Genomic DNA, 25,867 nt, shown 5'->3' on the forward strand with positions numbered 1-25,867 from the left:
AAAAGTGCCAATGAAAGAGAAACAAGAGGAAAAGAGCACTTTACTCATCCTAAGGCATTATTATGTAAAAAGATTGTTGCCATTCAGTGGTTTTGAGAGTGCATAGGATTTTTTTCAGACTTCCAGTGACAAGAGAGAAGACTCTGATCTCAGAAGAAGATAAGTCAACCTCATCAAACCCCTCTGGGTGTCTTAAAATATCTACGGCTAGTACTTGTCTACAGTTGAAACTCTGACACTGGCATGGATGAGAAAGAGGAACACTGGAGTGATTATCTACCCACAGGGTTCAAACCTGATTCATTTGGTCACTGCCCAGAAAGAGAAGTTCACTAGCGTACTTTATTTCCCTCCCATAATTTTTTTTTTAAAAAAACTTCCCTCATAGGAAGTGCAAAAGGTTCCCATGAGGAAACTGAGAGGAAAAATGGAGGCTTAGGAAAGGAGCTACTTTACCGTACCCTCTCTCTGTCAAGTGCTATGGAACGATTGCAAACATTGAAGAAAAAGTTGCACTTCCCAGATATATCTGCAACGCTACGGCCTCAGAGTGCTGTTTCAGCCTGTTACCTCCTTTCTCTTTCCTTAAGTTCAGCTGAGAACAAAACAGAAAAACAGAAAAACAAATCAAAGAGAACCTTCCTCAACTGAGTAATTCCAATCAGCTGCTGATCAGTGATAAGGTCAAAAAGAGAGCAATAAGCTTGGTTCCAATTAGCCTTTCTAAGCACTAGATGGGACTTAATGGAGAAGGCAGGGACTGATCAGACAAAATTGTTTTAGGAATCGAGCACTGATTAAGGGACCATGGCTTCTTTTGGGGGGGAGGGGCGCCATTCCCGATATCATCTATCCTTCAGAGGTCAAGCTATAAAGCCAAAGCCAACTTTTCCACTTGTTCCATAGGCTATTACATGTTCAAACTCCTTGCAATGTGATTCGAAACATGCGTATAAAGCATGTCTGCTAGCAGGGGTCGTCAACCTTTTGGACCTCAGGAATAACCAAACTCATAATTTTAAATCCTGCAGACCACTAATATGAATTTTGATGGACAGTGGCTTGCTGACATTGGTGGGAAAGTCAGTCCCATATTCCAGAGCTGCAGTAGTCACAGGACTGGTCCTTTGGTCATCCCACAGCAGCTGCTCCTGCACCCAGGTGCACTAGCCTACCATGGACTGGAGGAGCTGCTCTGGGATGACCAAAGGGCCAGTCCTGTGACTACTGCAGCTCTGGAATATAGGACTGACTTTCCCATCAACGTCAGCAAGCCACCCCGGGGTGGATTTCCCTCCCCCACCACTGGTTTTACTTTCCAGTTCCAGCTCACATGGCTCTACTCAAGGTAAGGTTTGTGCTCTGCTGAAGGGTGGGGCCAGCAGGTGAGCAGGCCATGTGGGTGGCACAGCCTTGTGTTCCCACGGGCCATGTGGGTGGCGCAGCCTTGTGTTCCCACGGGCCATGTGGGTGGCGCAGCCTTGTGTTCCCGCAGCCTGGATCAATTGCTTTGGGGGGACATTTCTCTGTGGCCCACCGGTTGGCAACCACTGTGCTAGGAGACACTGCTTAGAGCGGGAGGAGTGCACATGAATCTACACACTTTTTGGGAAGTGTTTTTCAAAAGGTACAAGCCATCACAGAAACAAGTAGGAGAAAAAGGCTAAAAAAAACCAGTTAACCAAGAAAAACCAAAATTGAAGGTTTGTCCTAATTTGTTCTAACCCACAGAGATATGTGTCAAAGTCATTAACAGTCCAAGGTCATAAATTGATTGAGAAGCTTAAATTAGCCCTGTCTAAGATAAGCCACAGTTTCTTATCAGCAACTGGTGAAGATAGGAAGTGGGCATCACTTCCAGGCACAAGATACATAAGACTGGGTAATCACTGAAGTTATTTGAATCTCAAGATTCTCCAGCCTCCATGAATGCTGCAGTTTTCTGATGGAGACCCAGAATGAAGAGATGGTGTCAGGATCAGGAATATCCTATTCAGTCTCGCCACTCAATGCGAAGACCTAGTTGGATCTTCAAGATTGGATCTGCTTGGGTTTTTCTCCTGCTCCGCTTCTTTGACATGCCAGGGTTAGCTATAGCTTAAGCTGTAGAATATTCTGACTTTAAGGTTAATGAAAAAGCGGGAAAGGACAACTGCAACAAAATCCATTTGAATACAAGTAATTGAAAGCCTTGCACAGTAAACACTGTGATTCAAAACAAGTTTTAATAATTGTTTTGTAATTATTTCTAAATATATGCCTGTCCATTTTGAATTGTAGTTTGAAGTGTAGTTCTATCTATAAAGTTCAATTTGGCTTTGTTTAATTTTATACAAGTATGCAGACATGCCAAATACTTAACAGACTGAATAAAGTCTCAAGAGGTAGCAGCAGTGGCTGGTACCTAAATAGCTAAGTGGCAGTGGACCTCCAAGTGCTTCAAAGATCCTCTAAAATAGGGGTGTCAAACTGGTGGCCTGTGGGCCGGATGTGTGACGCGCAGGCCACGCCCACCCTAGCTCTGCAAAGGTAAAAAAGTCACGATACATCACATGACGGCAACATTTTTTATTTCATTTATTTTGATTTGTCAATCGCTTACAAGATAATAGGTATAAGTATATACATAGTTATGAATACATGAAATGGATACATATAAGAAAAATAAAAGAAACAATAGGACAGGGACGGTAGGCATGTTGGTGCGCTTATGCACACCATGACATGGAGAGTTTGACACCCGGGCTCTAAAAGGATGCAAATGACTAGCTGTCTGCAAGGAATATAAATCCTTCCATTCCCCACCATCCAGTCAGAGCTGAAGAAGTTTCTTGGATGAGAAGTGAAACATCTTCAAAGAAAAAACAAGAAAGTCCAGTTGCCTCCTGAAAAAGCACCTTTGGGACAACCATGGCCTGGATGACTGAGAATCTCTATAGACCATTGGAGCTGGTTAGTACATGGATGGCAAAATCTAGAAAATGAGAGGAAAAAAAGATCAGCTTGGGAATTTGGGGGGGGGGAAAAGAAGCAATAGCACCTCAATTCAGTATGTCTTGCAAGAAAACTAATTGGATATGTTTATTGTCTTATATTAGATATTAAACTTTAATATCTAATATAAGACAATAAAAGTCACTTGGCATCAAGCTCAACTTCAGAGCCTGTACCTTTTAAAATAAATAAGTACTTGATAACTGTTAGGTACTTCTTTCCTTCAGCTTCCTGTAACTAAGATTGCTTGCATGTCTACTTAAATTACTAGAAATTATTTCCAAATCTGCATATGGAGATCTAAATTAACATATGGATATTTCATTTCTCTCTGCTTATCCTGCAGTTTTGCATGCATGTAACATTCAGCAGTAAACCAAGCCAGTCCTAATACCACTGAATGCTCTGGTGCCCTGGATCCTTTTCTGGAACCCATTTTTTTTTAAATCCAGCACTGATGCATCAATAGGCAGCAATAAGGGGATTTTATGAAAGGCCTTGATAGCACATGCCTGCCACAGCAACAATAAACCCAACAAGTAGAGGACAAAGGAGAGTTAGGTAGAGTCCAGCCCTACAAAACAGTGGGAATGTGATAGATGGTTCAATAAACTGAGCTAACAAACCTCTTATGTTCTAATCCTTTAAATATACTTCATACTTTCTCTGCATGAGTCGTTTCTCTTTTCTCCTCTTCTCTTTTGCCCACCACTCCAAAACTTGAAAACTTTTTTTCATCATCATGAAAAGGGAGGCAAACGCTGAAGATGCTCTGAAGGCAGAAATCCTAAGAGGAAGAGAATGGGAATTGTGCAGCTTTATGAGTAAATCAGCAAAATAAAGTTACTCAAGAAAAGCAAATGCGACCAAAACTGCATACTAATCTTTTGCTATGTCAAAAGAAGATGAGGGTTATTTATGATAATTGAGGATTATGAAAATATTATTATTGATCTTTGTGGGCTGAGGAACAAGTCTATTTATCTGCTTATTGCTTTACATTTATATGCTATTTACCTGGCATCCTCAGGAGAAAGACAGTTAGTTGCAATGGCATAGAACAATATACACCAGGTGTGTTTTTTTTAATTAACTTTTATTTCATTTTCATTTTTTTGAATTTTTATTGTTTTTGGGTGCTTCAAGAAACAAAACAAAACCAATCAGTATAATATGAAATGCACATCAAATCGTATCATAGTAAGCACTAAGGTGGAGAAGGGAAGGAAAAAAAGTCAGCCTGAAAAGTAATGAGAGCTTCTTCTAAGTGGAGTTCTAGAGTCACAGAGCTGCCTGTCAAAAGAACCTACCTAGGCAGATGCATTTCAATGTAAAGTCAATCATTTTCACCTTCTGCATTAATAGGATACCATTTCACCTTCTAAAATGCCTATTGTGGAAACCTTAGAAAAAGAGCAAAAGACATTTGTTGATATTAATGCTGGAATTTGTAGTGAGGTAAACTATCCTCTGTTATCAAATTTCGTGTTTGAGGATGGGCCTAGGGAGTGAGGATATTTAAACGTCCTATTTAAAAGACTCTTCCCTCCCATCACAAGGTAATGTGATATATTTCCAGGGCCTATTCCTTTTCAGGTTCTCCACTTACCATCCTCCAAAACTGGGAGCAACTTCAAAATGGAGCCGTCATTCGGGAGAGTGCTAGTTAACATTGTTGTCATATGGTACAGAAGCAGGAGACAGAGAGTGGGATGAACAGCTCTAGATGAACAGTTCATCCCCAAACTTCTAAAATATGAGTGTTAGAATTTAATTGGATTCTGTCTGAGACATTTTTCCTTTTGCCTGACATCTATCTTGGGGTAGTGTAGGGATGACTGCTACATATGCCAACCAGTCAGCATTTGTCATTGCAGGTTCTGCTTCCCCCAAGCACACAGGCCCTGAACTGACAAAACTCCCTTTTGGCTTCACTTGAGAAAAATATCATCCCCTGCTAGCATGTTCCTATCCTCCCCCTTACAGGATTCATGTATTTATCTACAGTAAACTGAACACAAGCTCTTTATGAGCTAGTTCATCAAATTAAAGAAATAGCAGAACTTCCTAGGCAGCAGAAATGATATCTAGAGGGCTTAGGGAGATATGGACAAATCAGAACTAAGGATTCTACTCAGGTGGATTTTATATTAATAAGATGTAGTGGTTAACATTCTGGCCTAGAAATCAGAGGACTATGAATTCATCCCACCTTAGGCATGAAAACCAGTTGAATGTCCTTGGGCCAGTCATCCTCTTTCAGCCCAACTCACCTCACTTTTGAGAAGAAAACAACAACAGGAGGCAGGACTATTAAGTTTGTTCTCTGCCCTGAGTTACATATAAAGTAATAGAGGAAGGATGAAAATCAAATAAATATCTCCTCTGTCCACCAATTGGGCAATAAACAAAGTTGTGTGTCCCTATTTTAAACCTTCAAAAGCTAGATGATCAGCTGGAAAAAGGAGCTGACCTTTGGGCAGCTCTTATCCAGGAAGAGCAAAGAATGAGGAAACAACAATGCCCTAATAACATAAAAGGTTCACAACAAAAGAAACAAAACTGTTTTGAAACGTTGGAATGTTCAGGAAAGGTTACACACAAGGAAAATTGAACTTCCTGGAATAGACAGTGAAAAAAAGGCATCGGGCCACAAGTTTGAAATAATTTGCTTGATGGGTATATTGGAAGAACAGTTTGGAAACTGCTAATGCTAGGATAAAATGAGTGTTTGAAAAATCTCTTTATTCTGGATTTCTTTTTGTAACCCCTTTCAACTTTTGCATGTTCTTCAATGTTGTCAACCAGCTATTAAAGCCAGAAAATATCCATTCAGGGGTGTTGTTTAACAAATCATTAAGTTTTGTTTGAAAAGCAAGAAATGGCAGGAAACTAGATTTTACTGATGGTCTTGGGAATATATTATGGGCTGGTTACCAGTCTTAATTAGCATGGAGATTGGCAGTTGCCTGGCATTTAGAACATCACCATCTCTATTGTTATTCATTACTAGAACTGAGAGTACTTTCCCTCAAAGCTTTTCTTTATATGCTGTTCTATAAAATGTGTCAACTTTCTTTATGCATTCTCAGTTTGAAGCTCCAACTTTGAAATGGGAAAATACAATAGTATCCCTTTCACTTTTCTGAAACATTTTTTAGGCTAAATATTGACCTCACCCCTTTCCTAAGAGGTCTGTAGGGGGCGTGCATAAGCGCACCAACGTGCCTACCGTCCCTGTCCTATTGTTTCTCTTATTCTTTTATTTTTCTTATATGTACCCATTTCATGTATTCACAACTATGTATACATTTATACTTATTATCTTGTAAACAATTGGCAAATCAAATAAATAAATAAATAAAATAAATAAATAAATATGTTTTTCATACATGCAAAATTCACCAGTGATCAGCTGTTGTAAGTGAATATTAGGCTTTTCAATTCTTAATCCAGTTAAACGAAGGAGGAAAAAACAAACAAACAGAAGGCAATAACAAATCACTTCCATGATGCTAAAAACAAACTAAGTCCATGAAGCTGCCAAACTCAAATTTGACTCAAAGAAAACATTACCTTCACTACATTATTACTCGAAGTGATATTGAAAACAGTTTTAATAATATTTTAAGGTAAATTTTAAGTATTTGATTGACATATTCTGCTTGGTTTAGAAGAAATAGATGGGGCAACTATAATCTCAAGAATATTGCCCCAGTTCATAAAAATGAGGAAGTGCAGCATTAAAAACACACCTGCACTTGACTTACGTATGTAAAAGAGTAATTCTGAAGCGGGATTCTATATCAGCATTCCGGATAGAGTTTGAAACAGTAGGTCATTGTTTCCCTTGTTTTAAATAAAGAATTAGCTTTGTAAAAAATACAAATTAGACATTTAGTTGCAAATTTGATAAAAGCATATATTTCTTTTCCTAATAGCATGAGGATGTGTTATATTTGATTATCTTATTATACCTGGGTTACTCTATGTTGAGGAATATTAGATTGTTTAAAATAATCCAGTGAGCCTGTCAACAGGGATTAGTAGCTAGTTCTTACTAATGCAACATTGACATTGCTTTATTTGCACTGTGCCCTGATTTGATTTGATTTGATTTGAATTAGAGATTAAAATTGGAAGAAGGTGGAATTCAACTTGAATTTGCATCTCTAAATCTGGGAACAAATGGATTTCATTTGAGCCTCTTCAAAGTTGTAACAGTATCAAAATACCTATAGATGCTTCATGGGGTAAACATAGGAGGAATGGGACGTTCATTAGAAGACATGGTTGCTGTCTAGCTTCAACTGGGTGTCTTCAAGAGTTCCTCTTGTTTTGAGGCAGAAATGAAAAGATTGAGAAGACGGCAGCACAGCAAACCACCTAAGATGCATTGGCTTAGAGCAGTAAATATCCTATCCTCAAAGCTGTTTAAAAGTACGTTCTTTTCCACTTGATATTCTGGACTTCCCAACAACACTGTGCAATTATAACTGATTTGTCTTCGTGGACTGAAAGCTTTTTGGGGATACCTGGAAGATTGGCACAGTTACCTCAGAAGCTCCCCGCCTAGGAACTACTCTTCCATCATTGGGTTAATTGGGGTACCAGGCTGGGAAGGTATGTCAGCAAAGTTTGACCTCTTCAGGGCTGGATTTGGAAGAACACCTCCTGAAACGACCTTACTGTGTGATGCAGCTTTGCTGCTTCTGCTGCTTAATTTGCAGTGTGACTGGAGCATTTGCATAACTAATTGGCAAGCTCTCCTGGGGGGAGTCATTCACAGGTGACTGGCAATGAGGAGCTTACATTCTAAATGTTAAGTTAGCAGAGGCAGCAAAAGCAAGCAGGCATGGTGAGATGCAGAGACATTTGTAGCCTTCAGACTTAAAAAGAGTAAATGTTGAGGCAGTATCTGTGTATCCAAATACCCATTCACTGTTAAGAGCAAGTATTAGATTGACTGACCTTCAGTCCTTGCACAGAGCACTGAGAATTTTGCTGTTTCAAGTTGAGTGGATAGGAACCTGCACAGTACAGGGTTCCTCAGAGTAGTCAATATTGTCCCCCATGATTCAATTGGATTATCTATTGTTTTATCCATAGTCCTATCAGTTAAAGTAGTCTATCTATTAGATTAGTTTCATACAATAAACATCTGGGGCTGAATGAACAATCTAAAACTTCATGTGGGGGTTGAGGAGCTGAAGAATTGGTGACCTCTGCACTGGAAGACCCAAAGTTTGTGAGTAGTTGAACAAATGAGGGAAGTCCAATGAGGCTTTAGTTTTACCATCTGAAGGGCAGGGATTTTAATGAGCTGATAACATTTAGTGGCCATCAACAACTTATGTCACAGCAGTGGCAGATTAAGGCTCACTGGTGCCCTAAGCACTGACAAATCTTGATGCCCCCATCCTTCGTACGTACTGTACAAATGAAGCCAAGCTTAGGCTACATAGAAGTTTTTGTGGTGCCCCCTTTGGGCCTGGTGCCTAGTCTGCTTAACGGTGTGTCACATCCCTCAGCCCAATGGGAGTGGCCTTGCAATATTATATAATCTCTACAGCTGCCAAAGCAGTATAAATATCATGCCAGGGAATCTGATGAAGCACCTTCAGACTGCTTTGGATCCACCTGATACCTACTTTGTTGATTCTCTTTTCATCTGATGGATGCTTCTTTGCACATTCCTATAATATAGAACACAGACTATGTGTTATCAAACAGTTGTGGGTCATGTTTATGTATTATTTGTTATGAGTGATTGTATATTGGTCTTTCATCTAAGGGGCTTCCTAAACAAGGAGCAGATTTAGATATCTTAAAAATTATTTAAGAATGAATCCTTGACTTCTGACATTTTTGGAAGTTTCCATGCTTGCAGATTGTTAGCAATTTGAACACCACAGCAATCAGAATATTTTCCCCAAATATGGATATGCACATACTCTCCAATCAGTTATGGTGTGGATTGGATTGAGAATTGGAGCATGGAGGTTGTGTGTGTTAGTGAAGGATGAGGTGTCCTACATATTTTACTATAGAAAAGGACAGTTATGCAGGATATTCTCCACAAATTCTCCCCTATTCTTACTACTACTGCCATATTCAGCATCCCACAACATTGGGTCTCTTTGCATCTCTGACACTGTGGAACAGATAAAATAGTCACCAAAATGTATACTATTTAATTTTTATCCCGCCTTTATTATTGTTTGTAAATAACTCAAGGTGTACCTAATACTCCCTCCTCCTATTTTCCCCACAACCACCATTTTGTGAGGTGGGTTGGGCTCCGAGTGTGACCGGCTCAGTGTCACCAAGCCAATTTTCATGCCTCAGATGGAACTAAGAACTCACTGCATCCTAGTTTCTAGCCAAATATCTTAGCTATTAGATTAAACTGGCTCTGTTGATATTGCTATTACGTGATTTCTACGTTACTGCTACCGGCAGACTTGGGAAACTGCTGGAGAATTATGGCCAAATGGTCCTGTGTTTTCTTTGTCTACCTATACGATAAAAACAAGGCATTTGTGCATAGCTCTACTAACAGTCAAAGTGCCCTCCTGCCGGAAGGCTTCTCAAATGCAGGATTCACAATTCCATCTCAAATTGGCCACTCTCATAATTACCGTATATACTCGAGTATAAGTCGACCCGAATATAAGCCGAGGCACCTAATTTTACACAAAAAAACTGGGAAAACTTATTGACTCGAGTATAAGCCGAGGGTGGGAAATGCAGCAGCTACTGGTAAATTTCAAAAATAAAAATAATTAATTTGGGAAACGATCTCACTATCATGAAAGGTTTAATTGATTCACTAACCCAAAAGAAGATGATGATGACAGCGGGAGGCAGGAGTCACTCTCTTCCCCTCCCTCGGAGGCCCCCTGAGTCAGGAGTCGCTACCGCCGGCGCGGCCCCAGTCCCGCGTCGCCTCGGGAAGGGAAAGGCAAAAAGGAAGAGCCGCGGCAGCGCTTTGCAACAGCAGCAGCGGCACCGGAGGCTCAGGCTCAGCGGCTCCATGCCTTTCCCTTCCCGAGGCGACGCGGGACTGGGGCCGCACCGGCGGCAGCAACTCCCAACAGCCCCAGCCAGACACCTGAGCGGAGCCCGGGCGGAACTGCCTGTTGCCGCCGTGGGCGCCGTTGCGGGCGCCCGGCTGCCCAAGTAAAGAACAGGGCCGCGCCGGACCATCGGAGAAGCGGAGCAAAGCCGGACACCAGCAGCCGCCTCCCTCGGCGCAGAAAGCCTCCCCCAACCAGCCGGCCGGTCTCCTCCTCCTCGGTCACACAGAACAAACAGGCAGAGAAGGAGGAGAGCAGCTGGCCAGCCGGGGGAGGCCTCCCATGCTGCGAAAGAGGCAGCCAACGATGTCCGGCGCCGTCCTGCTCCACGCGCTGGCTGCTCGGACTTGCCGGGCCCGACACATAGAACAGGGCGGTGCCGGATGTTGGAGAAGCCGAGCGGAGCCGGGGATCATTAGCCGCCTCTTTTGCAGCACAAGAAGCCTCCCAGGCAGAGAAGGAGGAGAGCAGCTGGCCAGCCGGGGGAGGCCTCCCGTGCTGCGAAAGAGGCAGCCAACGATGTCCGGCGCTGTCCTGCTCCACGCGCTGGCTGCTCGGACTTGCCGGGCCTGGCACATAGAACAGGGCGGTGCCGGATGTTGGAGAAGCCGAGCGGAGCCGAAGCGACCTCGGCTCGCGTTGTTTTCTGAGCCCGCGAGCCTAGAGCCAGGGCGCTTTCATTGCACGGCGGAGCTTCTTGTCTCGGGAAAAACCGGGCGTCGTTGCTGCCCCCTGAGGGGAGGGCGATTCTGGGCTGCGCGATTGGGGGACTTCGTGGCTTTGGGTGGGAGCGAGGACGGACAGAGTCTGTGAAGTGGGGCTTGCCTGCCCTTGCTGGCTGCCTCTGCTTCCTTAGGGGCGGGGAAGGGGGCTCATCTGGACCAAGGGTGAGTCTCCCCCTCAGTTTCCCCTGAAGGATCTTCCGTCGCTTTTGCCTTCTCCCTTACGTCTTCCCTCTGTTAAAATTCCCCCCCCACACACACACACACTTATTTTCGGGCGGATAGATTTCGTGTCTGAGCATTCTCACATGACGGTGGGTCTTTCCCCCCCCCTAAAAACAGTTTAAAAAAGAAAAAATATATCCTCATGCAAGAACTTTTCTGCTTCCGATTACCCCCATGCTTAAAAGTTGCAAAGGAAACACGGAAGCAGGGAAGCGCCTGCCCAGCTCCGGAGCTCCACACCATTTTTTTTTCAGAGGGGAATCTGACTCGAGTATAAGCCGAGGGGGATTTTTTCAGCACAAAAAATGGGCTGAAAAACTCGGCTTATACTCGAGTATATACAGTATTTGGAAGATGACTATGAGATCCAACTTGCAGAGATTCTGTAAAAATCCTCATAGACACTCTATTCAGCATTGTCCAGTATTTCATATTCTTCCTTTTCCTAAAAACATTTCTAAGAGCGGGGGCAGGGGTCCCCAACTCCCAGGCTTTGGCCCACTCCTGGGCCATGAGCTGTTCAGAACAAGGCCACAGAAGAGGTGGGCAAGCCTGCATGATTTCCATGAGCTTGCCTGTCACTCATGCTGAACCATCTCTTATCCCCTCCACTTGCCGGTCCACAAAGCTGAAAAGGTTGAGGAAATCTTGCTAGGGGATTCCAGAACATTTTTATTCTTATCTGGACATTTAACAATTACTGGTAGTTCTTTTTTTTTTTTTCAATCCAGGTTCTTTACCAACATTAGGCCGTCTATTTTAACACTTGGGTTTGAAATTGTTCTTCGAGCCAAAAGGAAAAGCAGAAAAGAACTGTAGTTCTTTCCTTCCTTCTTTCTGGGGCATATTTCTCTCAAACAAACTATGGCTGTTGCTCCAAATCTAGTACGTGTAGGTGTGGCTGGCTTTCCTAGCTGGTTTTGCCTCAACTGACCCTCATTATTCAGGGTCAAGGCAAAGTGGAGCTTCTGGCAGATTCCAAAGAGCATGTGGCAGCAGAGCCAAGATTGCTGACATTTCAAAATCAGTGCATGAGAACATTCAGCTGTGGCAACACACCCAAATAAACAAGTTTTGCTAGTAGGTGAGAAAGGTGAGGCAATAACTGTCCAGAAAATAGCCATGAAAATGTGTAGCTTTGCAAAAAAGGTTTCAAGAAATATGATTATTGGGCTATATGTACGTGTTTGAATATGATTTAGAGATTTGAAAATGTTTCACAAGCTTGTTCAGTCTGTTATAAAGTGAATTAAGGAGGAATCTGTTTAAAGTTAGGCCTGGACCATTTAGTCCTTTATATCAAGGGTCTCCAACTGTGGCAACTTTACGACTTGTGGACTTCAATTCCCAGAATTCCTCAGCCACCTGGCTGAGGAATTCTGGGAATTGAAGTCTACAAGTCGTAAAGTTGCCAAGGTTGGAGACCCCTGCTTTATATCATGGGATGTATTAATAGACAGTGCTGATCTTTGTAAATGTTTTCAGCCTCCACCATAGCAATACGGGATTTGTTTGCGTGACTTCTGAGGAAAAGCTGAGGCCGAAATAAAAAAAAATCTGTTTACCCACAGCAAACTTTGAGCTTTTGTTCAAAAGCAGAAATCCAATCTGTCTGTTATTATGGGAGGGGCATGAATATGGCATGAGTATACTGGCTTTTGATGGAAGAGAATGACAACAGACTTGTGAGTAAACACTAGAAATAATTTTTGCCATGACCTTTTGGGCCCTAATGTTTAGACTGTAGATTAGTTAAAACCAGTTTTATAAGGAACTGTTTAGAGATATATAATCTAAAACAAATTCAGGATGAAAAATAAATCAAATGAAGAAATAGAGTATTTTTTTCTTTCTTGTTTAAAGAAACCTGACATGAAAACTATTACTACACTACAAGCTATCAAACTGATGATTCAACAAAAATATGAAATCTCTTCTCCCTGTTATTTATCTGTTTTGTCCAACAGACATCTCTTTGTAATAACACTGAGAAAAGGGCAATGTTGATTATAGAATTTTATTGCTTTGTGATAGGACTGCTGCAGGTTGCTGTCCTCATCTACTGAATCTATCTATCTATCTATCTATCTATCTATCTATCTATCTATCTATCTATCTATCTATCCTTTTTTCTTTTGGAGGAAGGAAAGAAAAAAGGAATCTGCACGTTACGATACCAAGATACAAGAACAAGAAACAGTGCTACCACATTGAAAATCCAGGGAAAATGTCTTGCAGTTCATGAATTCAGTTCACATATGCAACAAACTGCTTTGATGATTGAGCCATAACTCTGCCTATATTTGGAAGGGATTAAACTGGAAGCCTGTGGACCTCACAAATTGCTGCAACTAGCTTCCAGCACAACAATCGTTGGCTAAAGTTGCTGGGAGTAGAGTTCAGCAATATCTGGGATAGCTTGCTGGTTAGTCTTCAGGATTTACAAGAAGCCTCTGGATCCAGAATTATTCTCCAGCACATTAAATTGTTGGGGCTGGAAGAGGGAGGGGAGGAAGATAGGATAGGAAAGGAAGGGAAGGAGAAAGGAAAAGAGAAAGGAAAGGAAAGGAAAAGGAAAAGAAAATAATGTTTGAGAAAATATGTTAAAGATATGAAAGTTCATATTTGGTCAATGCAAGCCCCTTTGAATATAGCTTCTCCTTTCCCTCTCAGGCTTTTTGCAATTCTCCATACCTTAACCAGGAGATTAGAGGCAGAATAGATAACATTCACTTCCTCTCCTGTGCAGAGGTCACAGGATTTTTTAAAAAAACCTTTTGACCTTCTATCTGCAGGAGGATTCTCCCAGATCCTGACCCTTATGAACTGCACACCTACAAGAAAGAAGCAGCATCATTTCTTCCTGCGTCTTCATTTTTGCCTGGCCACTTCAACAACCTTTCAACCTGAAATAAAGAAACAAGCAAGTTAGAGCATAGTGCAAGTTTGCTTGTAGCATTCAGTTATATTGCTATACCATTATGACTAATTATTAATCAATGTGGAATGCGTGATTCACATGGCTGAGATTGGGTTAAGGAATATTAACCCTAACCCTAACTTTAACCCTATCTTCCTGCTGGCTTAATTTAGTCATTGATGCTTTCCAAAGCAGAAGTTGATGGAGTTCATTGGAAAGAGATTCTACTGGATGGCAATCAAAGCTGGGATGCTCTACGAATACCCTACAATCCAAGGCAATGGGAAACAATTGCATCAGGCATCCAGTGATGGGGCAATGCTAATGATTCAGTACCAGAGGATTTATCTCCATGTTTCTATTGCTGTTTCACAATATGCTGCTTCATGGTAGTTGGACGTAAACTTCCAATCATTCATTTTACAAACCAGCATGGGACACACAATCAACAATGTGATACTGCTGTAAGATCCATAATGGCAGAGCGTCACTAAATGTTGCCTATTGTCCTCCAAGATCCATCAGTTCTTCATTAAACGCAAAAGATCTTCGTGTAACACAAGTTTCAAATTTTCATCTGCGCTTTTCAAATCCATTCATATGTTTACACGCACAAGCATTTATTTATACATAAAAAACAACCTTGGCAGGTGACCATCTACAGTCAATATTGTCTGACTTTAAAAGGTAATCAGTATTGATCAATATCGATCCGGTCAGTACATGGATGGGAGACCACCAGAGAATTTCAAAGTTAAGTAGCCAAAGCAGGAAAATACAAATTGCAAGCTACTTCTTTTTCATTGATAACAAACATGTATCTGTGCTCATTCGTCCCCAGACTAACTGGGGAAATAGTCATAGCAAACAGTATTCAAGGACATCAATATTTATATATGCATAGGTGCCCATGACATTGCACCTAGAATGCCCAAGACATTTTCTTTAGATTATGAATCCCCAAATCCCTGGGCCAAGATTGGTACCGGTCCATGGCCTATTAGGAACCAGGCCATATAGCTGGAAGTGAGTGACAAGCAAGTGAGCAAAACTGAAACCATCCTCTCCCCCGGTCTGTGGAAAAATTGTCTTCCACAAAAGTAGGCCCTGGTGCCAATAAGATTGGGGACCACTGCGTCAGATAAATGGGTGAGCATAATTCCTTACCACTTCAAAATCAGTTGAAGGCATAAACTACAGATAGTCCTTGACTTACAATCACAATTGAGCCTAATATTTCTGTTATTGAGACATTTGTTAAGTTGATTTTTGCCTGATTTTACAACCTACCTTGCCACAGATGTTAAGTGAATCAGTGCAGTTGATAAATTAGTAACCTGGTTGTTAATTGAATCTGGCTTCCCTCATGGACTTTGCTTGTCAGAAGGTCGCAAAAAGATGATCACGTGACCTTAGGACACAGCAACGGTTGTAAGTATGAACCAGTTGCCCAGCTTCTGACTTTTGATCACATGATCATAGGGAGGCTTCAAAAGTCATAACTATGAAAAATGGTCATAAGTGACTTGTTTCAGTGCCGTTGTAACTTTGAACGGTCACTAAATGAACTACTGTAAGTCAAAGACTATCTGTATGTACTTAATTTTTAAAAAGGAAAGTGTCAAGAACTTGCCTACATGAAAACAATCCAACCTTGATCCTATAGCCTGCATTGCAGCTACTCCACGTGAAGGGAAGAGTTCTGCTTATACTAGTGGTATTTTAGGCTTATCTCAAGTTCTAATTCAGTATACCATCTTGCTGTTATAGTCTGTAAAATCTAAAATATTTTTCTCCAACCTTGAACACTTAGGATTACCCATTCGCCAAAGTTTTTTAAAAAATGCAAATCAAGAGGTGCTGTGGAGGCAGACCTGAACTAAGACTGAGACGTTCAATCTGATGTGTATCTGCTCTGAAGTTGGTCCAGTTCAATTCAGTGGGATTTATTCTTTGGCAAAACCATATAGGATTATAGCATTCGTATAGAGAGAGGCCAGCAGAGTCCCAGTTTCAGTGCATCTCCTTCTGAACCCATGTGTAATGGCATGCGAGAAAGACTTAGGGAATGGTTAGATAAGAGAGAACATAGCCTGCAACTGCATAATGGATGGAGAAAGAGGCTCAGAATGGATCAGGATGTAAAGGAGATTTGTATTTTCAGACTTGGAAGATTCTGTTAATGTAGCCTTAACAGTAAAGTAGAATGAGCTCATTGGCCATGTTCCTGTGTGATCGAACTGGAAAGGCTGACACATACGCTAAAAGGCTGGATGTAAGTAAATCAGTATAATACAGGTAGTCCTCAACTTACAACTGTTCATTTAGTGACTGTTCAAAGTTACAACAGCACTGAAAAAATGACTTATGACCATTTTTCACACTTACAACTGATGTTACAGCATCCTCATGATCATGTGATCAAAATTCAGATGCTTGGCAACTGGTTCATATTTATGACCGTTGCTGTGTTCCAAGGTCATGTTCCAAGGACCATCTTTTGTAACCCTTCTGACAAGCAAAGTCATTGGGGAAACCAGATTCACTTAACAACCGGGCTACTAACTTTATCAACTGCAGTGATTCACTTAACAACTACAGTAAGAAATGTCACAATATGGGGCAAAACTCACTTAGCAAGAAGTTTTGGGCTCAATCATGGTCATAAGACAAGGACTACCCATATAGCAATATATAAGCAATGAGCCATAAAAGGTTTATTTTTCCCATATTGAGATTCCCATCAAAGCCCAGCAAGAACTCATGAAGAAAAAATTACTTCTATTCTTAGCTGGGTTACAGGAGTCTTGTTTTTAACCAGCAATTCATGGGTGCTGCATATTGGAACTACTGCTGCAGCTGGAAAGGCGAGTAAACATTTGTTTTGTGGCTGGGAAGAGGTTACACAAACCCCCAATGCAAACCCCGATGGCTAATCTGACTACTAAGCAGCTTATTTGTTCGGGAGCTGACAGGGGTGCACCTTGAACCACTCTGACATTGAAATGCAGTCTATTTCTTTGGCAGGTCCTTGCGTTATCAGGCTGCTGAGAATGAACTGATGCTTGTGTTCTGAAGTTAATTAAAGGAGTAATCTAAATGAAGCAAGTTCCTGATGAGATGCCAGCTGTAGACAACCGCATTCCTATCCACAGATACAGCATGAGAAAGCAAGCGACATGCAAAATTAATTACGAAATGAGGCAGTGTAGAGTCTCTGGTCCTGAAAGCACTGCAGTGTGTAAGAACAACACAAGCTTGTTCCATGGGTCCGTGGCAGAGGTGGAGGAGATGGCATTCAGCTACTGCTTGCATTGCGATGGTGTAATTACTCCAAGTGGGTTTTCCTCTGTGCTCGTTTTCATTCATTTCGAGACATCCTCCATTTAGGCTCAAGCTACCATCCCTTTCACATCACAGCTGTGGGGGGCAGGCTGTCTTGGCTCTAAAAGGTTGGCCAGGGAATTCTGGGATTTGAAGTCCACAAGACTTAAAGTGGCCAAGGTTGGACACCCCTGCTCTAAAAGGAAGCAGTACTTGTGAGGGATTAATGACTGCCAATCTTCCCCAACTTCTCTTTACAGATGTAGACAATTCCCACTGGCCAGTTAAAACAGGTTAGTCTACCTCTATGTCATTTCTGTGTGGTGCAGAATACCCAGAATTTGAGTATTACAAGACAAGAGACAAAGCAGGAATTTTTAGGGAATCCTTTGGATCTTTCAGATGCTTTAAATGAGGCTTATATTGGACTCACCAACTTGTTGGAAGTTCATACAGTGATCAATCTAATGTTTGCCGTGGAGTAATCCATCCACGACTACAGAATTGCACAGAACCCCTCTCTACCTTACCCGAATTCTATATTAAAATTCACTTTTACATAATGGAAATGGAAAGTCAAGCACACTGTAAGCCAAAAGCGACCTTCTGACCTGTGTCATTTCCAAGAATTTCCCCCCTCCCCCCAAAAAAGGGGGGTGGCTATAGCCAGTGTTTGGGTAGAGACATTCCTATCCCTTCCTAAAAAAGGAAAATAATAATATAGAGCAGGGGCCTCAAACTCGGGGTGCTTCGATTTGGCCCACGGGGCCCCTCTAGAAACAGTGAAGGACCAGCCCACTGTGCCTCTGCCAGCAAAAACGGAGCTCGAGAGGGGCACATGTGGCCCTCCCGGGCTCCATTTTCACTGGCAGAGTGCTGGTGGAGGCTGTCGCAGCTAAAAACAGAGCACAGGAGGACAATGGATCCCCCAGCCCCACCTGGGCCACCACAGGTGCCCCTGACACAAGGGGTTATCTGGCCAAGCCCACCTGTCTCCCCCCCCCCAACATTAAATACAAGCCTGATGCGGTCCTCAATGAAATCAAGTTTGACACCCCTGATATAGAGTGTTGGTTGAGAAGGAAATGGCAAGAAGTATTAGTAACTGATTATGTCCCACATTATGATTGGGCAGCATCCCCATCAATCATTTGTGAAAGTATTACAGTGTTCTCAAAACCCCAGATCCAAAAATTCAAGCACCCTTTCCTTGACTTTATTTACGTACTTAGAACCCGGGTCTCTTCCCTAGTCAGGTGATTACTGTATCTTCCTGGATAGCAACAAGTTTGGTCTAGTGGTTCTGGCCCCAGGCTAGAAACCAGGTGACTATGAGTTCTAGTTCCATCTTTGCCATGAAAGCCAGGTGGGTGACCTTGGGCCAGTCACTCCCTTTCAGCCTAACCCACCTCACAAGCTTGTTCTGTGGCAAATATAAAGAGGAAGATTTCTTTTTTTTCATTGCATCTAAATTAGACCTAGCATACCAATACTATTCCCACTCGTTCTTCTGAGGGTTTAGACTCTCCTAAAGCGTGTGCCCTACTGTTTAGCAATAGACAGTCCCATAAATACGTTTCAAGGCAGGATTTGAAGCAAGAATGGGCCTAGATGGTAATACACCCATGAAGGCCAACCATTGATTTCAATGGAGGAGATAGTCATATGCATAAAAAATAGGGCTCTGAATCGAACTACATGAAAAAAGCCAGCATCTGTACCTTGGTCTTATAGGGAGAGATCACTAAAAAATTACCTGAGGAAAATTCGCAATATTACACAGGAATTGAAGCCAGCAATAATAGCAATTGGCTCCACAATGAATGATGCAGTGGGGTAAACATCCCAAGACCAACTCAGCTAAGCTTGGGTAGAGGGTGAGAACACAGAAAACTCCCCACATTTGAAAGAAATAATGGGATTTATCAAGGTTGCTTCCTCATAACATATTTTAAACCCTGAACTATGCAGAGTTGCAGACATAAGATTGGTTATTTTATGTTTTTTTAATTTTGTCTTGTTATGGTCAGTTTCCTTTTTCCTTTTAACCTACTTTATTCACTAGTCTTTGACCCTAGATGTTTATAGTTAATGGATTTTTGTTCTTTATCTTCCCTTTTCTCTTCTCTTTTGCTACCATTTTTCAGAGTTATTTAATTTGCACACCTCACTCATTACTGCATAATAATGATTATTATTAGCTTTAGAATGACTTCCTTGCTTTGATCTGCTATGTCGCACCATGTGCATTTTGGTCCAACTCTGTCTTTTATAAAGGATCTGTAATGTGATAACTGATTTTAACTTAACTGGGTATGCATAGAAGTACATTCTACAAACTGAATGGTAGAACATTTAATCAGTAAGCATAAAACCCGACACCATCCTTAGAGTTGGAAGAGGACATTCAGACTTCTGGGTTCGTTTTCCTGCTTGGTGCAGAAATCCAAATTTAGGAAGAGTTTCCTGTACATTCAGTCCGTGTTTGAAGACATCCAGAGAAAGGGAGCCCACCATTTCCAAAACAACTATTTTATCCTCCCGCTGACAACCATTTCTGCAAAATCCCCTCATTCTCAAGATAACTGGGAAGGCAGCGCAGTTTTGGTATCTGTGGCAACTGAGATTAAAACTCCCCAACCTCAGTTGTCTTTACTGCTTTTGTTCGGAACATGCCACGAAGCCTTCCCGGCTTCCATTCACACCCCCACACACGCGCAAACCACATAAACAAGGTACTCATTTAAACGGAATGGGCACGTTCTCGAGAAACACACAAAAGATTTCCTTTGTAATACCGGATTTTTTTCTCCCCTCCCTTCGAAACCAAGTTGAGGTGGCGTGTAATCGGGAAGCCTGGGTAACGTTGAAAGAAAAGCCGGACTGTAAACCTTAAGCGAGGTTTGGAAGCCTAGGAAGAACAAAGAAATAAATAAAAACAAAATATTAATATTAATAATCGCGATTAGTGGCACGGTTATATGCATTACCTGGTGGGGTAGCGGCTGGGCTGGGCTGGGGTTAGCCCTGGGTTTCCCTTCCACCAGCGGAGCCGCCACTTCAAACCCTGCCAAGGGAACCGGGCACGTCAGGCTGAGGAGGCCAGCCGGGGTCTCGCCCGCCGCAGGGGGGAAAGAGAGAGAGAAAGAGAGAGAGTAGACGGCGGGCGTCTGGAATCCCACCCTTGGAGCTCCCGTGATTGACACCCCGGAGGACGGTTCGAGCTTTCCAAGCGCAGAGCCGAGCAGCCAATGAGCGCGATCCAGGGGCGGGCCTTGGCATCCAGGAGTATCTGTTACTTTAGACTCGCCGACGCTGCTGAGGGGAGCCCAGAGCCGAGCCGCACGGCGCAGGTGAAGGGCGCGCGGAGCGAGAGGGAGAGAGACGGAGCGCGGACAATCGGGCCCGGGGAGGGTCGCCAGTGCTTGGACGGCGGCGGCTCCACTCCTTGGCTTCCCCGGCGGCAGCCCCCCCACCCCCCATGGCGACCAAAGGACTTTAAAAGGAGTTCGGGGGCTTGGTCGGCATCTGGGCGATTCCGGGTACGCAGCTGTCGTCGGCTCGGATCCTTCCCACCTTGCATCGAGTCGCGTCCAATGCTCGCTTTTCTGGGAAGGACAGGTTTTGCTTGCCTGCGACTGGCGGATTTTTTTTTTTTTGTAATTTTTAATTTTCCGGGCCAGGAGTTTAAAGAAAGCTGGGGTGCAGAAGCGCGCGTGATGAAGCCGGAGAGCGGCGCCGGCGGCTTGGAAGCTCCCTGACTTCTCTGCGAGAAGTGGCCGTGGCCGCCGCCGCCGCTTTGGAGAAGGAATCGGGAGACGCGGAGAAACGGCAACTGGAGACAAAGCGAAGGGGCGGGAGGAAGCTCTCGCTGGGACATCTCAAATCCAGCCCGATGTGGCTTCCATTCTTTGGGGAGGGAAGAGCATTTGGGTGCCGTCCCAAAGAGGCGACCTCCCCGCCGCCTCTTCTCTCTCTTTCCTTTGTGCACCGCTAGGTCTCCTAGGAGAGCCGGCAGCAGATCGGGGTGGCAAAACAGGGCAGCCCGGGTGGGTTCTCTCAAACCTCTGGCGACCAGGAACCACCATCCCCTGCCCGTCTTAAGGGAAGGGTCGGGCCAAAGGGTGGGCGTGTTGGGGGGAGGGAGCAAGAAGGATCGCCTGGCGAGAGTTTTTTTTTCCTCCTCTTCCTTGGCCAAGATGGGGCGCTGAGACCCCCGCACAACCTCTCAGCTTGCGTCCCTTCCCGTGCCGTGTGTGCGCGCGTTCATTGTTATGCTCCCCCGGCACCCCTCGTGGCGTTAATCTCCCGCTTCTTCTCTCCCGTTCGCTGTCTCTCCCAGATCCGGCGATTCCTGCTCTCGCCGCGCCCTGTCATTGATGGGAAATCAACTGGATCGCATCACCCACCTGAGTTACAGCGAACTGCCGACCGGGGACCCCTCGGGGATCGAGAAAGACGAGCTGCGCGTCGGAGTGGCTTACTTCTTCTCCGACGAGGAGGAGGATCTGGACGAGCGAGGGCAGCCGGACAAGTACTGCGTGAAGGGCTCGAGCAGCCCGGCCCAAGAGTCCCCCACCCGCCACCACCACGCGCCGCCGCAGCTGGTGCTGAGCGAGACCCAGTTCTCCGCCTTCCGCGGCCAGGAATGCATCTTTTCCAAGGTGAGCGGAGACTCCCAGACTGGAGATTTGAGCGTCTGTCCGGCGTCTTCCCTGCCTGCCCTGTGCAAGCCGGGAGACCTGCTGGAGCTGCTCTACCTGGGGCCGTCCGACCACCCTCCGCCGCCCCCGCAGTGGGCAGTCTATGTGGGCAACGCTCAGATCATCCACTTGCACCAGGGCCAGATTCGGCAGGACAGCTTGTACGAGGCGGCCGCCGGCAACGTGGGCCGGGTGGTGAGTAGCTGGTACCGCTTCCGCCCCCTGGGGGCCGAGCTGGTAGTGCAGAACGCCTGCAGCCACCTGGGCTTAAAAAGCCACGAGATCTGCTGGACGAACTCGGAGAGCTTCGCTGCTTGGTGCCGCTTCGGCAAACGGGAGTTCAAAACGGGCGGCGAGCTTCAGCCGCCCTCCGGCACTCCGCCCCAGCAGCAATACTATCTCAAGATCCACCTGGCGGACAACAAGGGCCACACGGTGCGGTTCCAAAACTTGGAGGACCTCATTAGGGAGAAGCGCAGGATCGACGCCAGCGGTAAACTGAGGGTGATCCAAGAGCTGGCGATCGTAGAGGAGGATGATAGCAAAGAATAAAAGGCGCGAGCGGGGAGAAGGGAGACCGGCCGTGGCCCGATCGGCAAGCACCACCCATCCTCCCCGCGGACTCGAACCGCCCCCTTGTTGCTCGCCTCCTTCCGCCTTTTCTCCTTCCCCGGTCTTCCCCGTGGAGGGAAAACCACCACGGCCACGTTGCAAACGAGACCAGCGGCTGCCCTTGCCTTGGCTTCGGTCGGAGGTTGGTTCGCCTTCTGCGAACCGGGATCGCCTTCTGCGAACCGGGATCGCCGTCACCACGATCCTGACGACCCGTGGAGTGGAGTGGAGAGGGGTGGGGTCGGCCACGCGATGAGCAAAATCTGTGGACAAAGTCGCTCAGTGTTAATACTTCCCATCCTGCTTAAATAAAAAAAATGTTTTAAAAAAAATTAACTCCCCCCTTTTTTTCCCCTTAAAAAACCCCCGACATTCCTGGCTTTAATTCCTAAGAACTACTGCTAATTTTTTGCTAAGGTAAAAACTTAGGGTTTTTTTGGGGGGGGGGTGTTCCTGCCTGTTTTGAGTGCAAGAACTTTTGATGGGATATTGATGGGGAGGGGGGCAACCTGGTGTCCTCCTGATATTTTGGCTGCAGTTGCCCTTGGCCTTGCTGCTTTGAAGTCCACAGTGTCCAGAGGGAGTGCAGTTACTTCTTTACAGCATAGGAATTGTATGGGATGATAAATCTTGTCATAGAATTACTCACCAGCGTTTTTAAAATCTCTTTCCTGAAAGGCTCTTTATCAGTTTCCAGAGTGTTAGACTGATAGAAACATGCAGTAGAATTGTGAGGAAAAAATGGCCATCCAATGCAAGTTACCTGGGCTTCTTTTCTGAGTAAAGCATGTATAGGATTTCACAATACAGTTTTGGTCCTAGATCTGACTCTGCAGCTGTTGCCACCGGGAAAATTACAGGCCCAGGGAGTTAACAGTCTTAATCCCTTTGGGTGGCATTAGAATAGATTGTAAAAGGCTGTGCTTAGGCCATTGCATGGTTAAAACAGCAAAAATATCCTTTAAATTAACCTATATTGGTGTCTGTAGCATTTCTTCAGTGACCTTGACTGATCTTGAAAAAGCTAAGCAGAATGCGGTTGGTTAGTAATTGGATGGATGGCCATCAGGAGATCTTGGGTTAGGCTAAGGAATTGTTTAAGAATCTGAAAGAATTGCTAAAAATCCCTTATATGGATATAGGGTTGTCAATAAATGCTTTATTTTATTACATAGTTATAATTTCTTTTGAGAGGTAAGCAGGTGCCTTCCCTTTCTTCAGCAAATAACAGTCTCCTGTTTGGAGTGAAGATTTTACTTTATGGTAAAGCCATGTGGTGTTATTTAGGGTTGCCTGAGGCCAAAATGGCAGCACATCTGTGGTAACATTGGCCATAAATGCTGCGTTGATTGAACTTGTATCCTATATAATAATTACAATATTTATATGTAGGAAAGTCATAGCATTTACATAATATCATATTTCAGCATTCCTGCAAATGGCCATGTGTTGAACATGATTGTGTATTTATTTACTTATTTATTAAATTTACGTAATTCCCACCTTGCTATCAATTACTGCAGAAGAAGTTGGATCTGTTCTATATCCTGGGACAGCACCGGAATTTCAAGAGTAGTGAAGAGGATTTAGTCCCTTTATAATGCCCTCCTTCCTCTCTGTTGTTTTTGTTTTAGACTTCACAGACATGGTATGGCTAAAATTGGGGAGTTGGGGCATAGAATTTCATTAAACCTATGTTTCAACCAAGGGACCAAGTGACGCGGATTAAAAAGACCCTAAAACTGCAATTCCATACCTATTTATTCAGAAACACCCCCACATTAAGGCAATGGGCTTGCTGCTCCTTGTGATTATAACCTATGAAATATAAATATTTTGTGCATGACCTTCCCAGATCTTGGGACTGCTGCTTTTAGAATTCCCACTTACCGGTACCTCTTAAATTCTCCTGAATGTAAGTTCTAGGTGCTTTAGTCAGGGCACGATTGGGGAAAGCAATCTTGGACTGGATCAAAAATTACAAGGCACACCATAGAAAGGGTTAAACTAAATAGCGTGGTGGGCAGAACAAGCCTTAAAAAGTTGTTCTGTTAAACACATTGGAAGAGAGAGAAGATGGTTTCCTTTTTAATTATTCACTCAAGATTTTAACTTGTATTTCACTTGATAATGTTCCTAGTGGTTTCTTAAATGTTTCCTTCTGCTTGGAAGGAAGCCATGTTTCAGTGATCTAAAAAATTACTTTAATCCCATATGCATTCTTTGGGACTATTGTTTTTGAATAAACTTGCATAGGACTGTGCTACTGCTTATTTCTCCAGTTATAGTGGGGTGTTTGAGGGGAACTGGGGGCGAGAGACTTAATCTATTCCCACAATCCATACCTCTCGAAAAACCCAATAATAATAGTAACAAAAACAACAATAACAACCACAATAATTCATCTGTGGGTTGGATTTCTCATGTATGAGATTTATCCTGAGGTAAATATGTAGAACTGTATCGTTAGATAGAACTAAGCCAAATCGTTTTGGTGTGGGGATTGACTACATGGTAACCCATGAATCAGATTGAATACAATATAATTATGTTTTTATATATGTTTCTTTGGAATAATACTTGAACTTTTCTGTACAATTACTCCAGCATAATAATCCTTTTTCTTCCATGGGCCTACTTTGCTTAAGTGATTTATGAATCATTTCAGCTTTGGACTCCCACATATTGCACAGCTATTGTATGCTGCTCTGTTCTATGCCTGCCCAGAATACTCTTCAGAAAAACAAAGAAAGGTAAGTATAAATTCCAGCCGATAAGCTAGATAATAAGCTAAATAACTCTAGAGTTCTTTGCAAAGCCATAAAGAGATTGTTGCTGAGTTGCTTGAAATTCAAACTGATCACAAGCCCTATTTGGTTTGACTTCTTTGTTGTTGTTAAGTACAGAAGATGTACCTTGAAAGAGCGGAGTGCTTCATATATTTCAAATCTTTCTTCTATTGCCTGTTCTCAGTGTTAGTCAAATCTGAGTAAAGAAAAACGGGGACATCTCCCAAAATAAAGTATTCTGAAAGGAGTACATTCTAATTATATTAACATCATGCTTTTGTTCACCTGATCAATTTATTGCACATACTCCTACTCTGAAAGTTTATTAAGCAATAGCATACAAAATTATGCAGTTCTTTGCCCTTCACAATGTAATCTTCACATGTCTTAAATTAACAAATATTTATTGCCTCAATATATTATTTTGCTGTAGAATAACTGACTGATAGTTGAATAGTGAGCATGGCAAAAGTACATCAAATATGAGGCTCAAGCAGGA

The 25,867-nt window shown here is 43.4% G+C and overlaps 2 protein-coding genes across 7 annotated transcripts; one reads left to right on the plus strand and one right to left on the minus strand.

Moving 5' to 3' along the window:
- Nucleotides 1–2,562: 2,562 nt before the first annotated feature.
- On the minus strand, nt 2,563–20,602 carry LOC148133014 (uncharacterized). 4 transcript variants are annotated; one of them, XM_087946832.1, is made up of 6 exons: nt 20,447–20,602; nt 20,063–20,175; nt 13,859–13,926; nt 8,646–8,690; nt 3,621–3,781; nt 2,563–2,974 (listed from the first exon to the last, which is right to left on the minus strand). In XM_087946832.1, the coding sequence occupies exons 1-5, from the start codon at nt 20,544–20,546 to the stop codon at nt 3,631–3,633; spliced, it is 477 nt and encodes a 158-aa protein (XP_087802958.1). In that variant the 5' UTR covers nt 20,547–20,602; the 3' UTR covers nt 2,563–2,974; nt 3,621–3,630. The 4 variants fall into 4 exon arrangements, 2 of the variants coding, with proteins under 2 accessions (XP_087802958.1, XP_087802951.1); XM_087946825.1 differs by having other exon boundaries at nt 2,563–3,781; XR_015745906.1 differs by lacking the exons at nt 20,063–20,175; nt 20,447–20,602 and adding an exon at nt 20,255–20,440 and having other exon boundaries at nt 2,563–3,781; nt 13,855–13,926.
- A 53-nt stretch (nt 20,603–20,655) lies between these two features.
- LRATD1 (LRAT domain containing 1) lies at nt 20,656–24,081 on the plus strand. Of its 3 annotated transcripts, none has more exons than XR_015745900.1 (3): nt 20,656–20,806; nt 21,607–23,142; nt 23,183–24,081. XR_015745900.1 is itself a non-coding variant. In XM_087946815.1 (3 exons), exon 3 carries the CDS (start codon nt 21,644–21,646, stop codon nt 22,517–22,519), a length of 876 nt encoding a protein of 291 aa, XP_087802941.1. In that variant the 5' UTR covers nt 20,656–20,806; nt 20,948–21,313; nt 21,607–21,643; the 3' UTR covers nt 22,520–22,911. The 3 variants fall into 3 exon arrangements, 2 of the variants coding, with proteins under 2 accessions (XP_087802941.1, XP_026530084.2); XM_087946815.1 differs by lacking the exon at nt 23,183–24,081 and adding an exon at nt 20,948–21,313 and having other exon boundaries at nt 21,607–22,911; XM_026674299.2 differs by having other exon boundaries at nt 21,607–24,081.
- The last annotated feature ends 1,786 nt before the right edge of the window (nt 24,082–25,867 follow it).

The sequence above is a fragment of the Notechis scutatus genome, chromosome 1 (genome assembly GCF_049901735.1).
Source record: "Notechis scutatus isolate UNSWTSFEM ecotype Mainland chromosome 1, rNotScu1.2, whole genome shotgun sequence".
Classification (NCBI taxonomy): Eukaryota; Metazoa; Chordata; class Lepidosauria; order Squamata; family Elapidae; genus Notechis; species Notechis scutatus.